Source organism: Pterocles gutturalis, unplaced genomic scaffold (assembly GCF_000699245.1).
Source record: "Pterocles gutturalis isolate BGI_N339 unplaced genomic scaffold, ASM69924v1 scaffold1780, whole genome shotgun sequence".
Taxonomy (NCBI): domain Eukaryota; kingdom Metazoa; phylum Chordata; class Aves; order Pterocliformes; family Pteroclidae; genus Pterocles; species Pterocles gutturalis.
Genome location: NW_010140452.1, coordinates 48,609 through 63,950, shown reverse-complemented (window position 1 = coordinate 63,950; position 15,342 = coordinate 48,609). Strand labels below are relative to the sequence as shown.

The 15,342-nt window shown below is 38.9% G+C and overlaps 1 protein-coding gene across 1 annotated transcript in view; it reads right to left on the bottom strand.

The window, feature by feature from the left end:
• Positions 1-15,342, bottom strand: part of ADCY2 (adenylate cyclase 2 (brain)) — a gene marked incomplete at its 5' end in the record, with an annotated part of 79,177 nt that overhangs the window by 15,483 nt on the left and 48,352 nt on the right. The window contains 3 exons of the mRNA XM_010083650.1: positions 1,654-1,812; positions 9,637-9,736; positions 11,081-11,235. Of these exons, the coding sequence (XP_010081952.1) occupies positions 1,654-1,812; positions 9,637-9,736; positions 11,081-11,235 (414 nt within the window). The remainder of the gene's footprint in view (positions 1-1,653; positions 1,813-9,636; positions 9,737-11,080; positions 11,236-15,342) is intronic.

Sequence of the window (15,342 nt, the reverse complement as noted above, 5' to 3'; positions counted from 1 at the left end):
TCCTGCTGGCTGTTCTTCAGCAGCATACTTTGTCTTCCCTTTTCTCCACACAGCTGCATGCATAAAATTCTAAGAGAAGTAGCATTCTGAAACAGATTATTCATCCACTAGAGTAACTTTCATCTCAAACTCTGGTTTAAACAGAAAAGAATATACAAATAACCATATTAACATGAATGTTTGCACCTAGGGAAAATGCAGACAAATTTGAATTCAGTATCTGTTAACCTAAACATAAACACAAAGAAAACAAAGGCTTAATCTGTCCTAACATATTCTTAGGTGTATGCACATACACACATACAGAATGTCCTTTAAGGCTCAGCACATCCTTTCTGACATTGAAAGAAATCTGAAGATATGACAGATGCTTATATTCCTGAAGATTTTCAGGAATTTGGAAGATTTTTCCCTCTTTGAAAACTCTGTTTAAAGATAAACAAAACAAGAAATAACTCAAGACTTTTTTAAAAATGGATGCCACTAAAATCATGTCAAATAATTTTTACTTCAGCTGACATGATAGATTGGAGAGTTCAGAACATTACAATTTCTGTTCTTCACTAAATTTACTAAAGCTCATTCCAACCAAAGCATCTTGAGGGGTGACAATATAATTCCAGTTGCCAAAACAAAGGTGAGCAGATGGTGTTGCTCTGCTGGGGAGCTGAGATGGAATAGCACCTAAATGAGAAAGCAATCTCCTGATAGTTTGCTGTGTTTAATGCCTGAACTGAGAACTGGAGCTGAGCCAACTTGGCTTCCAGCCAAGGTCTTCACTGGATTCAAAGGAACCCCACAGCAGTTTTCATTTGACATTAGCTACCAAACTAATATTTGCAGGTAGTACTAAAATACTGATATAAAGTACTGATTAGTAGTGCTTAATGTGAAACACAGTGAAAGGGAAGACATTATCCTTTTGGCTCAGGAGATCAAAAATGAATCCCTAAAGCTACCCTCTCCCCTCTTTCGTCAGTTTTGGAACAATTGTTTGGTATGCACAAGTAATTGCATTTAAGATCTGTAGAACTCCTACTCTCTCTAAAAGTTTTTATTTTTTCATCCTTTTTTGCTTTATTAAAACTGTAAAGCAATATTAGGAGCAGATCTAATTTCCACCAAAGTCAACAGGGGTCTTTTGGTTTACTTCTCTGGTGCTTGGATTAGGTCCATAAAAAGTGAGTAAACAGGTAATTCAGTGTTCAGAACTTCTTTCCAGAATTAACATAGCCACTGTTTCAAGGAAAAAGTTAATTTTCACTCCAGTAAGCAAGGTCTGCAGTCACCAGAAGAAATTCAGAGCCTGGATGCAGCTCCACTCTGACCACAAACAAAAAAGTATCTGAATGCATATGATTTAAATACAAATCCATGTTGATTCAACCATCCCCTTCTTCCTCCTCACCCTTTTTTACCCTCCTTTGAAAGGCAAAGTGCATTGCCACTTAAGATAACTTCACATTTTTTACTTCAAGGTACTATGGTGCATTCAGTGCTGTAAAGCAAGCCTTTTAGGTAGGTAAGGTGGAATGAAAGTGACTTTAAATCTATAATCTCACTGGATGGATCTACTGTTCAAATCAGCATAAAGTCGTATTTCCAGGATACGCTGCTTTTTTACAGAGCAGAGGATATACAGAGATGGCTGACCTCATTCTTCAGGTTTCTTGCCAAGAAGTGTTCAGCTACGTGGGCTGGAAGCACATTCTCCAGAAGTACCCGATTTAGGTTCTCCATGGTTTCAATCTCCTCTCGCTCTTTTTTGAACTTGTTCTTCCACAGGAAGTCTAACCTACAGTAATATTCATTCTGTTACAAGAGGACACAGAGGTAAAGAAACAATAGGCATCTTGTCCTGCTGGAGTACAGGTTTAAGAGACAAAATAAGCACAGTACATCACCCTAAAAGGCTATTATTTGGCCACTCAAGTACAATTCCAGATCCCAAAGAAATCAAACCCCAAGCACGCACTACATGGCACACATTTAATCCAAATTATAAGGCCTCCCCCCAAAAAAGCCCATAAAAAGGCCCAGGAAAAAAAGAGGGTTGTGAAGTGCCTTAAGCAATGGAAGATTTATTTATTTACTCAGGATTTTGCAGAAAACCATTCCAGAAATCAAACACTGTTATGGAAACAATTTACAGTTTTGCAGCTTAAAATGATGTCTTATTTATCTAGAGTGTAGAATTTCACTTACAACAATGAGCATTTCAGGAAGACCCTAACTTTTACCAAATTGAATTTATGTCATGCAACCAGCCTGGTAAAAAAGGGCAGTGCAAGAAAAAACAGCTTACTGATATAATACACCTTCAGTTTATCAAATCATTATCAGATCATCAAAAATGGCCCAGTCAGTTAGGCCAACCCAGTTTTGGTTTTGTTGGTGTTTTTGTTTGCTTTTGTGCTTTTTAATTTTTTTTTTTTACGGCTTTCTATAATACTTTATCCTCTTCTTTTTTTTCCCCCAGAGGTTTCATAACTGTTTTTTAGCATCCCCAACAATAACAATAACTGGAACTATAGGGAAATGTATAACATTCTTGGAATATCAGTATTTTTTTGAGATCTGATTTCATTAAAAAGATGTTGAAAAAATGAATAAAAATGCATTTTTGTGGAGTTCTCTACTTCTTTTCAATATTGTCAATGTTTTGTCATAAATTCTATGGTATAATTTTGACAGTAAAGCCTCCACTGGCCTGACTATCTCATTTGAGCTGGTATAAATCAAGAGCTACTTCAATGTAGTCCAATGGTTTCATGCTATCATATGGCTATCCTGAAGATTATGTTATTATCCAGAAGAACATGATTATGATGACAATCTTATTATAGAAAAACCTAAAAATGCTAGCTAGTATTATTAACAGTCAGTAAGCATTCACATTCACATAAAAATGAGATGAGTCCTTCTGATGGGACAGTGGCTGTCACAGTTCAAAACAATTGACAGTTATTTTGTTGAATCACAGACAAAGTTACAGTAGAAAGCTGAAATGTGATGATTTGGCAAGCTTTTAAATATGTATATTGTATACTTATACACGTAAGTTCCCCACATAGATGATAAATTAAAATGCCACCAACTGTATTAATGCAGAAAAAATGCAATAAAAACCGGGGATATCAAAATTATTTGCATAAATTGACAAAAACAAACCAAATGCCTGGTATAAAACTGAAATTAGGTACCCATATGTTGTACCAACTTTGAATTGAAAAGGTGCTAGATAAGATCAAGCTGAAATCTTCAAAAAGACATATTTCTTCTTTAGGAACTAATTTTAAACAGATAATCTATTTACTCCTTTATTATTTATTGAATTAAATTTAGGCTGTCAAAAATGACAAAGAGAACTCAGAAATCAGAAAAAAAATAAAGCAGTATTCTACAATTTGCTTTGAAATTTAAAAATTTTGCCTTGCAGTCATATGAAAACTAAGATTGTTTCCTACTTCACTTGTTATCGCCAGAACCTTTTCAACATATCAGAATAAAAATGTCTCAGAATGGCCCTTATACATCTGCAGGCACAATATCCTTGAGATACAAAATTTTCCTTCTTCACCTTATGCTACTTTACTTGACAGCACTTCTCAATGGGTGAGCATAGTGGAACGCCCAGGGAGGAATGAAGGACACTATGTTCCTCCAGGCACCACAGAACAATTGACTTCCTCCAGGACGAGAGACTCCCATGCATCTGTGCAAGGCAATGCAATGCAACCGCAGAGGTTCAAATCAGAGGAAACTTCTTGGGAAAAAGCAGTTAAGAGCAACAAAACTGATTCATGTCTCATTGATTACACACAGATGGGTTTATCTATATTTTTAAATTCTACTGGGACAATCATCTGAGTCTATCTGCAGTATTTGCCTGAGTGAGGCATTAATCTAATTCTCACTGAAAGAATGTCCCATAGAAAGTCAAGATAAGCAGCTCAAGAGTAGCTGCCTATGCGGCAGGTGTCTACAGTCAGAGGAGATGAATGCTATGGCATTCAGCAAAGGGGCAGCAAAGGCAGCCCTAAAGCAGGTAAGATAATTAGAAATTAAGCCTGTTTTTTTCATTCAGGTGAGGGAGCTAAGGAGATTCCACCTCACTGCCATTACTTACATACAGCAAGTCTGAGAAACTGCATCAACATGGAGCATCAGCAGAAGATCACAGAACCACAGAATGGTTTGGGTTGGGAAGGACCTTAAAGAACACTGAGTTCCAACTGCCCTGCCATGGGCAGGGACACCCTCCACTAGCCCAGGTTGCTCAAAGCCTCATCCAGCCTGGCCTTGAACACCTCCAGGGATTGGGCATCCACAACTTCTTTGGGCAACCTGTCCCAGCGCCTCACCACCCTCACAGTGAAAAATTTCTTCCTAATGTCTAGTCTAAATCTGTCCTCTTTCAGTTTAAAACCATTATCCCTCGTCCTATCACTACACTCCCTGATGAAAAATCCCTCCCCATCTCTCCTGTAGGCCCCCTTCAGGTACTGTAAGGCTGCTATAAGGTCTCCCCAGAGTCTTCTCTTCTCCAGGCTGAACAACCTCAACTCTCTCAGCCTGTCCTTGTACGGGAGGTGCTCCAGCCCTCTGATCATTTTGGTGGCCCTCCTCTGGACTCTCTCCAACAGGTCTGTGTCTTTCCTTTGCTAAGGACTCTAGAGCTGGATGCAGTACTCCAGGTGGGGTCCCACAAGAGTGGAATGAGAGCAGAATAAATGGGAAGAATCACCTCCCTTGACCTGCTGGTCATGCTTTTCTTGATGCAGCCCAGGATACCAGCTTTTGCATCAGGACAGGCATCCCTCTGGGCTGCAAGCACACACTGCTGGCTCGTGTTAAGCTTCTCATCAACCAACACCCCCAGATCCTTCTCCTCAGGGCTGCTCTCAATCCATTCTCTGCCCAGCCTGTATTTGTGCTTGGGATTGCCCCGAACCATGTGCAGGACCTTGCACTTGGCCTTGCTGAACTTCATGAGGTTTACATATGCCTACCTCTCATGCCTGTCCAGGTCGCTCTGGATGGTATCCCTTCCCTCCAGCGTGTCGACTGCACCACATAGCTCAGTGTCGTTGGCAAACTTGCTGAGGGTGCACTCCATCCCACTGTCTGTGTCTCCCACAAAGATGTTAACCACCACTGGTCACAAAATCAACCCCTAAGGAATGCCACTAATCACCAATCTCCACTTGGACATTAAGCCATTGACCAAAGCTCTTTGAGTGTGACCATCCAGACAGTTCTTTATCCACCAAGTGGTCCATCCCTCAAATCCATGCCTCTCGAATTTAGAGACAAGGATGTTGTGTGGGACAGTGTCAAATGCTTTGCACAAGTCCAGGTAGATAACATCAGTTGCTCTTCCCTTATCCACCAACGCTGTAATCCCATCATAGAAGGCCACCAAATTTGTCAGGCATGATTTGCCCTTAGTGTATGTCTTAGAACACATTAATAAATTGATCAACAAGAAGTCATAAGCTATAAAGTAACCAAAATGAAAAGCTGATGATCTGAAACTTGTGTTGGATAGCCTGATCATTCAAAACAATCAACGTGTCATAGAAGGACAGAATGCAAATCTGTGAAAAAAGAACTGGGGTGAGGCTGGGAACAACAGAGCAAGGTACTTTGGAAAAAAAAAATCTATGCTAAGGAAAAGAGCTATTTAGACATATTAGCTAAAGCTGATACAAAGGGGAAGAGTTGACACCTCTTCTGTAAACATGCCTTCATCTGTTACAAAGAAGTCAACGGGCATTTGATTAGGAGTGAAGTCTGAAATAAGTTTTCATTGAATTCTTTCAGAAGAGGCTCTTGAAAAAGCTACATTGTCTAAGAATGGAGGGATCCTCTCACAGAATAAAAGCTAACTGAAAAACAGAACAGAGACTACAAATAAGCAGTTTTAATGGCTGAGAGAAGTTGCCATAAACATCCAGGTGGTAAAATAGCCAATGAAGTTCGATGTGGATAAACACAATATAGTCAGTCGTGGGAAAAACAAAATATTCACCTAGCCTATGGAGTAACAGAGTAGTGTAATTTTAGGTACTGATGAGAAAGGAATTCACAGCCTATGTCAATACTAGTAATTCAAACAGGGCCATTAGAGAGATTTAATGCTCAATAGTGTTTGAATGTGTCTAGCCCATAACAATCTTGTCCTGGGTTAAGCTGAAACAGAGTTAACTTTCTACATAATAGCTAGCAAGAGGCTGTGTTTTGGATTTGTGCTCAGAAGAAAGCTGATAAAAAGTGATGTTTATGAGGCTGCCAAGGTCTTTCAGCTTCTCTGGCTGTCTGCAAACAGGAGAAGCTGGGAGGGAGCACAGCCCCAGTTACTAGCCCAGGATTTGATCTTAGGTTCAGGATTGAGACCCAAAGTGGCCAATAATCTATTCCATAACATACATGTCATGCCCAGTATATAGGTGAGGACCCTCCAGAAGATTGGCCCTTTTTGGTTCTGGATCTCTTTTGCTCCGGGTCATCTCGCTCCAGGTGGTTGCTCTCCGAAGGCCTTCCCCCCACCCCGGTCAGCTCTCAGTGTGCGATGCTCGGACTGTTATCTCTGTTCCATGAGTGCAGTTTCAGGACTCTGCCTGCTTTGGGATCGTTAGCCGGGAACAGGCTGAGCCTTGATCATTGTGTGAGGGGGCAATATCACTGTGTATCACTCATTTTTATATTTGTATATAGTATTATTTTCAATATTATTGTAGTTTAGTCATTAAATTGTTCTAATCTCAACCCATGAGTCTTTTTTTTCCCCTTTAATTCTCTCCTCTGTCCTTTGGTGGTTTGGGGAATTGGGTGAGTGGGTGTGTGGTTTGGCACCCAGCCAAAGGCAAACCCATCACAAATCTGTATTCTCCTGGGCAATGCCTGGGCAGTGTGCAAGAGTCACTGTTCTCAACACATCATCTGCGTGCTGCCAGCCAGTTTTCAAATAAATCTAACAGCATGCATGCAGGATGAAATGTGTCACTTGATCTCTGTGCCAGGGAATGGCTGTAACCTACACTGTCATGACCATGAAAACAAAGCAGTTCTACCTTCTCTACCTCACTTCTAGCTGCTCACTCCTACCTTATCCTCATTCTTTTGCCACAGGCATTGCTGCAGCCACACCATAAAACCAGATCAGGAAATAGATCTGGCTGAAAACTAACCATTTTTCCAGGGTTAATTTTTAAGCCAGATCATTTCCCTATTTTGGGCCACTATACAGCTCCACAGGCAGCTGTGCCAGTACAAATGAGAAGATACAAGGGTAGGAATGAGTAGCTGAGGGAGGGCCTGCTTCTTTCAGTAGGGATGCTGGTTGTGCAGCTAAAAGTATTAGTTGAACCTGAGAATTAAGTTCGCTCATATAACATGTAATGATAACACTAGCTCTCCCTTTCTTCATCCCCATTCAACCAGAGACCACATTCCTCCCTCCTGCTTTTGCACCAGGACAGCATCTCTCTGACCGGTGGTGAACAGGTTCACAGAGGGAGGCTTGTAAGAAAGCATTCACCTTTTGTTTAGATGAACTTTGTGGTTACTCACTCTGGGGACAGAGAAGCACCAATGCAACTAAAGGAAAATGGAAAGACCACCCTTTTCATCAGTGACTATTACCTTTAGCATTGTTAAAATAATCAGATACTAAGAGAAGAGTAAGGCGTTATTATCTGCAAAGTAGAAAAATTCAATAGCAAACAGAGAAATTACTTCCCTATTACTCTCTGTGGAAGAAGAGTAACAAAGAATTTGCCTACACTGCCAAGATGGCTTGATGGCATTCTGCAAGTACCACTCAATGAAAATAGGAAACAGAAAGTTTAAAAACAAACAAGAAGACAGACACTTTCACATGACTTTTTATCAAATTGTGAAATTCATTATCAGACAATTTGGAAAGACTTGGAAGATAAAGCGGGTTAAAAAGGGATCAGGCAGTGTAACAGAAAGCAGAGCAATCAATAGCTATTAAATGTTGCCACAGAAATGCTGACTGCCAGAAGGTGGGTAGCATACGTCCCTGGAAGGATCACTCTACGCAGGTTCATTTTCTCCCCAATTCTTTTCCCAAGCATTTGCTACCAGTCAGTATCACTAACAGTAACTTAAAATGGCAGGTCTTATGCCAGGCATGCATTAAAAGTAGTTCATAACATTTTCTAGTTATCATTTAGACTTTGCTTGAGACTGTTTGAAAACGTAGAGGTTTTTTTCTGCTTCTTCTTTAAGGCAGAATAAATTAGGAGCAAAATCGAAGGCAAAAGACTGAACAGCCACAAACAAGTGGTATCATGATAAAGATCCTGGACCTACAGCTCCTTTTAAAACAGAGACTTTTTCCATCAGGGGATCATTTTTCAGTATGTGTGACAAGCAACAACACACACACACACTGTTGTATTCGAAACAAACTTTCTTATTGATGTGATTGAACCCACAAAGAGATACTCTCCTTGCCCAGTGAAGCTGACTTTTCTTCTCTCCTCTTTTCTTGGTGTTGCACCCACCACCTCCATCTGACACCTTGGCCGACAGGGACTAAAGGTTCTTAACTGGTGCAATGAAGCATTTATCCTTTCTGAATGGAAGTAGCTGTGCTCCAGCAATGCCCTCTGCTGCCCGTCATCATCGTCATCAAATGAGTAAACTCTAATACGGTGCTGGCAGCAGGGCAGATAAAGAATGAATGCTATTTCTAACTCAAGAAGGATGTTCCCCACTACAGCAAACACTAGAGAAGCTGCCAGACAATAATTTTTTGTCTAGTAACCTGCAGGGCCTGCTTGGCAATTTAAATAACAGTCATGACTGTCAAGGACAGTTTCAAGGAATTGTAATGTAAATGAGTGCTTTAAAGACAGTATGGGATAAGATCCTTCCCAAGGCTGCAGGCTATGGGGGTACAGGCTGTTCATGAGATGTCACAGGGATTGCTTCTTCCATCTCAGAGCCCTGCCTTGCACACTGCACTGTTCCTGGCACAACAGGCTGGCATTGCAGCTTTTTGCCACAGATCATGGACAGACTTGTCTCTCTTTAGAGAAAGAACTGCCCTTTGCACCTGCCCTCAACTTCATAGAGGGTAAGACCATTGACATGATATTTGTACCAAAAAAGCACAACTGGGTAATAAAAGAGTAGTTTCCTGTTGGGTCAGTTTTACTGCGACTGTGGCCCCAGCATGTGGTACACTTCTGTGTGCATGCTACATTGTTTCTGTGTCTGCATCAAATGGTAGTAACTGTGAAGAAAATAGCTTGTAATTAAGCAACTAGGGAGACAGCAGATGGATGCAGACAGATGGGAGCACACTAGGAAGCTATGAGACAATACTGGTCAGCATGACAAGCAATAGTCACAGCACACTACCAGCATAATGTCTACAGTTTCAATGACAGTTATTGGTAAGTTTTAAGAGCATACTGGAAGGTAATAAAGAAAATAGCTTTTTAGATGCTTCTGACACTCCTTTGAAAGAGGGTGGGGCAGAACGGAATAGAGGTGTTTGTCAGAAACTATCTAAAAAATGTTTGAGAAGTTGGGAGGCTGCATGTGGAGGCTGGCATTGTGTCCACTGATGCAGATGAAGAGAAATGTGCATCTTACCTGTCTGCCCAAAACCAGTAATGTGACGAAGAATATAAATAAAGAAATAGAGCCCATTGTCTTCAGGTCTTTCAGTATTCCTGGCCTATAAAATAAAAACATAAGTAAAGAAAGCTGCTCAAAAGTTGAAACAAAATTACTTTATCACAAGAATAAGACTACAATTTATACTACTTTCTGGTATATAAACTAAGACCATGTAAATATGATATGCTTTATTATTTGATGAAATATCATTTCACAGAAACTAAAGCACCTAACTCTCAAGACGCCTTTTCACCTCAGATTTACAGGAGGCACAAACTAGATCTTGTACAGAGCTTATTAAAAACTCTGCTTTGGGAAAAGACAATGGAGGTAATGGGAGACAGCTTGCACTAGCACTCTCCTACTGATGCCATTGAAAGAACCTTGGTGAGAGGTTTAGGAAGGAAAATACCAACAGACACACAATCTGACTGGCAAAATGAAGGCTGCCAGAAGCACATGCTAAATATAAGCTGTCACATGGTTCTCCATCTCCATCCCATCACAGAGAGATCCTTTCCACTAACACAATGGAAACATAAAGGCCTGTATTTGTTTGTTTAATCTTTAGATTTAAAAACAAAGACACACTTTTTTTTTTTTTTTAGATTCAGATACTTTTCTATGACTGTCTCTGTGTCCTAAAGATCTTGAGCCCTTTACTGCATAGGAAAAAGCATACTGAAACTCTGCTCTGAATATTCAGTTTTTCTTTTGTGCCATAAGCACTGCACACTCAGCCTACATAGAAGAGAATTACCTCTTTTTTTTTTTTTTTTTTTTTTTTTTTTAAGGAGGTAGAAATTACATGTGTCCAAAATTATTTTACACAGCAATACTTAGAGTAATAATTTTGGTCTTATATATCACCTATAACAAAGATTTCAGTAGTCTCACTAAAAATTTAACGTGCAAATTTGCAAGCACAGCAAAAAAGAATCTGAACTGTTGGTCTACTAATTTTTTCACTAGGTAAGACTGCATTTGTAAAGTTTTAAGACAAGGTACTAGTTCTGAGGAAATTGATTTTCTTTGGCTTGCAGCAAATATGCTTTAACAGCCTTAATTATGTCCAGACTTAGGTCTTAACAACTCTAATGATGACTTTTTCCTAATGTCCTTTATTATAAAGATGCAAATTAATCCCTAATCTTTTTCCTATAGCATGTGATTTAAACACCTTGGCCAGACTTGTTTATTTTATTCTAATGCTCTGACATGTGACATAAAATCATATATTAACTGCAGCATGACAATGTTTTTAAATTGTGACTTGTAGATTATATAGCCAAACACACAGAAAATAAATCTGTTCCATGACATGAGAACTGCCACAGGTAGCATTTAGTTTCTGTTAATTTCAGAAGGACTGGAGTTATCTACCTACCTTCTCAGAGGTGCCATTGCATGCATAAATTTGCTGTAGTCATCCAGCATGGGCCCATGAGTGTGCAGAAGGATAACATTGTAGCCCACCAATGCAATCAACATTATCACCATTTTCAACTCATAATTTATCCTCAGGAAAACAGAACAGGAAATGAGCCCTAATATGCAGCTGTATATAAAATACTGGCAAAGAAAAATCAAATGGAAAATATTTAGAATGTAGCTCTTGAGTAGGAAATCAAACATAATAAAATGCTTAAGCAAGTTTAAAAAAAACAGTTATTGACTGGCCACTTAAGCATGGAATCTACCACAACCTGGGACATGACGGTTTACAAACAGCCAGTAACAGTCAGATGTTGGTATTTTATAAGACAGACCCTACTTCTTACTAGGCTCCAATTCACCCAATACTCAATAGAATCCAGACTATGCTCCAAATTCATGCTCCCTGATTTTTACCCTTTGTCCCTTTTCATTTACTCATCTGCAGTAGTGAGGAGTGCCTATTCATGGGACACCACTGCTAGTGTTGAAGTCTACTGCAAGAGACTACTGCCAACAGACAGACAAAAGATTTATTCCCGTGCCACCCTACTGGAATAAGTTTTCACTCATGCTTGAGTTCAGTAGCTACCCTGTATGTATTACTAGCATAAATGTCAAGGTAAAATGTCTAAAGATCTGAAAACAACAATTTAATTGCCTACATTTGCAGTATTTATAAATTGATGCAATACATGGCTATTATGAACCTCATAGATATGCAATTTTACAAACTACAGAAATACAGCTAAGATATGAAGAATATAAAATTATTAACATGGCCTATGCATAATATAAATATTAAAAAATCCTTCTGTCAAATCGTCTTGAGTTATGACTCCACGAGAACATATTCAATTGCTTAAAAAAGCCTTTTCTCTCCTATCTCATATTTAACAAAAATATGTATGGTTCCAGTTAAAATCCTGTAAAAATATTTTCTCTGGATACTTTCTGGAAATGGATTAGAGCATTAAAATTAAAGCTAAAACAGGATTAATACATTTTAACTAGAATCATTATTAGTCCTTAACATACAGCACCTTTGCCAAAGATACTTCTGAAAATTACAGTCCTGCACCTTGTAAGGAAGTTATCTTTTCTGAAACTACAAAGCATTCTATTTCTAGGTATGCTATTTTCAGACTACTGTTGACTTGTTGATGGCAGGACTTCTGACAGAACCTGAATCACTGTATACTAATTTTGAAGGATCACTAAGAAGAATAATTTTCACAGCACCCATCAGCAAGAATTGATCTGCCATTTGAATCTCTGCCGTTACTGTAATTAGCTTGCAGATCTGCTTGAAATAAGAAATAGAAAAAACTGCTCTTCAGAATCACCAAATATAAAACTTCTCTGACGGCTGCATTCCACAGAGGGTCACATTTCAAATTCAGTGTTACATAAAAGAAGCTACATTCATTTTTTACTGTGTAAGGCACCCTCCTTGTGAAATTGTTTTTCCAAAAAGAAACAAGCAAACAAAAGGCAGTCTTGAATCCAGAACTGGATGCAGTTTGTCAAGGACCAAGAAACTTCTAAGTGGAATAGACAATCTCTGTTAGTGTTCTATAGGAATATATAGACAAGACTGAAAATTTCAGTGAAGATTTCAGACAAGGGTGGACAGATTAAAGAAGAGCAGCACAGCCACACATGTAAGAATGCAGACTGTGATACTGTGTATTGCAATGGAAGATTCCAGGAAGCAACAAGCAGAACTGGAAATGAGTTTGTGTAGGCAACTCTGCTTGAACAGCCACATCAGGTTATGAAGCTTTTTTGAAAATGCCACCTTAAATAAACCTTTTCCCAACTGTATCTCACATATATTCAAGGCTATTGTTTCTGAGTGCTCAACAGTGCAAATGAATTTTTCAATTCCTGTCAAAGGAACAGAAATGTCATCCTTTTAATAACAGAATTTGCAAATTTTAGCAGACACTTAAAGTATTGTAGCTTGAATTTTTCTCTAACCTTTCAGCTTTTCAGACTAACGTAAAAGGGCTTGAAAAAAAAAATCAGAGGAGGATCTGCAAGACAAGATGCTTCAAAAGATAGACTGCAGAGGAATAAAGGTAACTGACATTCTAGCTAGCTTCTCAGAAGGATGCCTGCAGCTACAAAGCAGGCAAGACACTGCAAAACAGTAACAACTTGGTGAATGAACAGTCAAAGTAACCACACAGAAAATCAGGACGGGTGGAATTACTGGTGTATGTACAGCATGAGAGCTCTGATCTTTGCCAAAGTACAAAAATTGCAAACCATGAGACAAATGGCTCCCAGTTCATCAAATGAAGATGAACTTTCCTTCAGAGGAGTTAATGCCTAGCTGGGAAAAAATTACAGCTTTTATGTCCAAATATACCAGGCTTGTTTTCTAGTGAAGACCCGTTTCAGGCTTGTTCATCTTAGACCTCTGTACAACCTACTGAAGAATAAAAAGGGCTCAGACTACAGAGGCATTGAGGCTTTTTCCAAGGCAGAGTGTTGCAGTGATACCAATCCTTTGTAGCGACACTGACCAGAAGATGACTGAAAAGTCAGCAATCCACATAGCAGTGAAGCTGAGCAGGTGCAGGTCCGTGCTCTGCTCTGCGTATCCCTTGGCTGTGGGATAACCTCAGCCAGCTCAGCCAACTTATTGCAACCAAGGAACCTGCAGGAGGCAGCTCCCACTCGGTAATGGTGGTTATGCCACCTGCATGGCCTCGACTTTATCTAACAGTGCAACAGCAAGTTCTCATGAGCATAATTTTTGTCTGACAGAAGAATGAATAGAAATGTTTCCTTTTAAGAAAGCCCTGTAAGAGCTCAAAAGAGGAAAATGGTGAGTAACCTCTCCACAGATGTTATCTGCACCACACGCCATCCCTGACTGGAGGACTGTCTGACGCTGCACAGCTCAGGGTTCCCAGCATCTGAAGGGATGTAACTCTATCTACCCTCTTTTTTCTTTCTGTGCTTGCTCCAACAAATGGTATTTTAACCCATACCTCACAGAGTCTGAGTGCCTTTCTTACCGGTATCACAGACCCAGTGCCTTGCACCACTGCACTACACCCTTAGGATCTTATCTCCAGCCCAGTGGATTTGGTCTCTTCTCTTAATAATTAAGACTTACAGTTCTATGGTTATAAGATCTATACTAAAGTAAAAAGGGATTCCACTCCAGTATGTCTAGGGAGAAAAACTTGAGAAGAAAGTAATTTTGTAATTCCCTAGTCAAATAAAGTGCATTCAAAAACTGCATCTTTTAGAAGTCAGTATTATGACTTTTATTTATCGAACATGTGGAGGTGGCAGCACTGACACCACACTGTATTTTATCACAGGAAGAGATATGAACAACTTGAAATCTCCCAGGCATAACTTCTATTATATGGAAACTACAGAAGCATCCTGTCAAAACTAAACAACTAAACACAAGAAAAGTCCCTAAAACTTACCATGTAAGCAAGAAAGCAAGCAATTACAACTCAGAAAGGTTAATTTGGGGGTTGGAGCAGGGGAAGAATTAATCAGTATGCTTCTGTTGGGGTTGAAATAATTTAAAAATCTCTTATTCACTCAGACGACATAGTCAGTAGATCTGCCAAGTCCACTATCATAAATCACAGGAAGTTTATCTGCATGAATAAAGCTTCAAGCTAACACACAGATTCAAAGGACTGAATTTTTAACTTAAGGAAGCAAACATTTGTCAGCTTAAGTATTCAATCTCATTCAGTAAAGAGAGAACATTTTTAATTTTTTTTTTTAAAAGATCAAAAGTAGCAACTCAAAAGGAATTTGTAGCTTTTTCAAGCTAGAAGTTATACAGTGCCCAAGGATGAAAATTAAGTGCATTTGAGAGCTGTTTGATAAAAAAAGTGAGGGAAAAAGTGTTTAAAAACTTTAGCCAACCTAACCTTTTAATTTATTATTATCAGAAATGACATTTTAACATTATTTTTGTGCCAATTTATCAAAAATTCAAAATCTAGAAACCACTAATTGTTAAAAATGTGCCAATCATGTGAAGAGCTGACAAACATCTTAGTTATACATGTAAAAACAAAGGAAAAAGACACATAAAGATTTTTTTTAAGAACAGCAGATTGAATCTTAATAATAAATATGATTTATTAAAAGAATCTTTCAGATGCTTGTTGGAGAACTTACTGGTAAAAAAAAGAAAACAAAATACCTTTCAAGATGTTCAAAACTATAACAAGTAATATAAAAAAGATGACT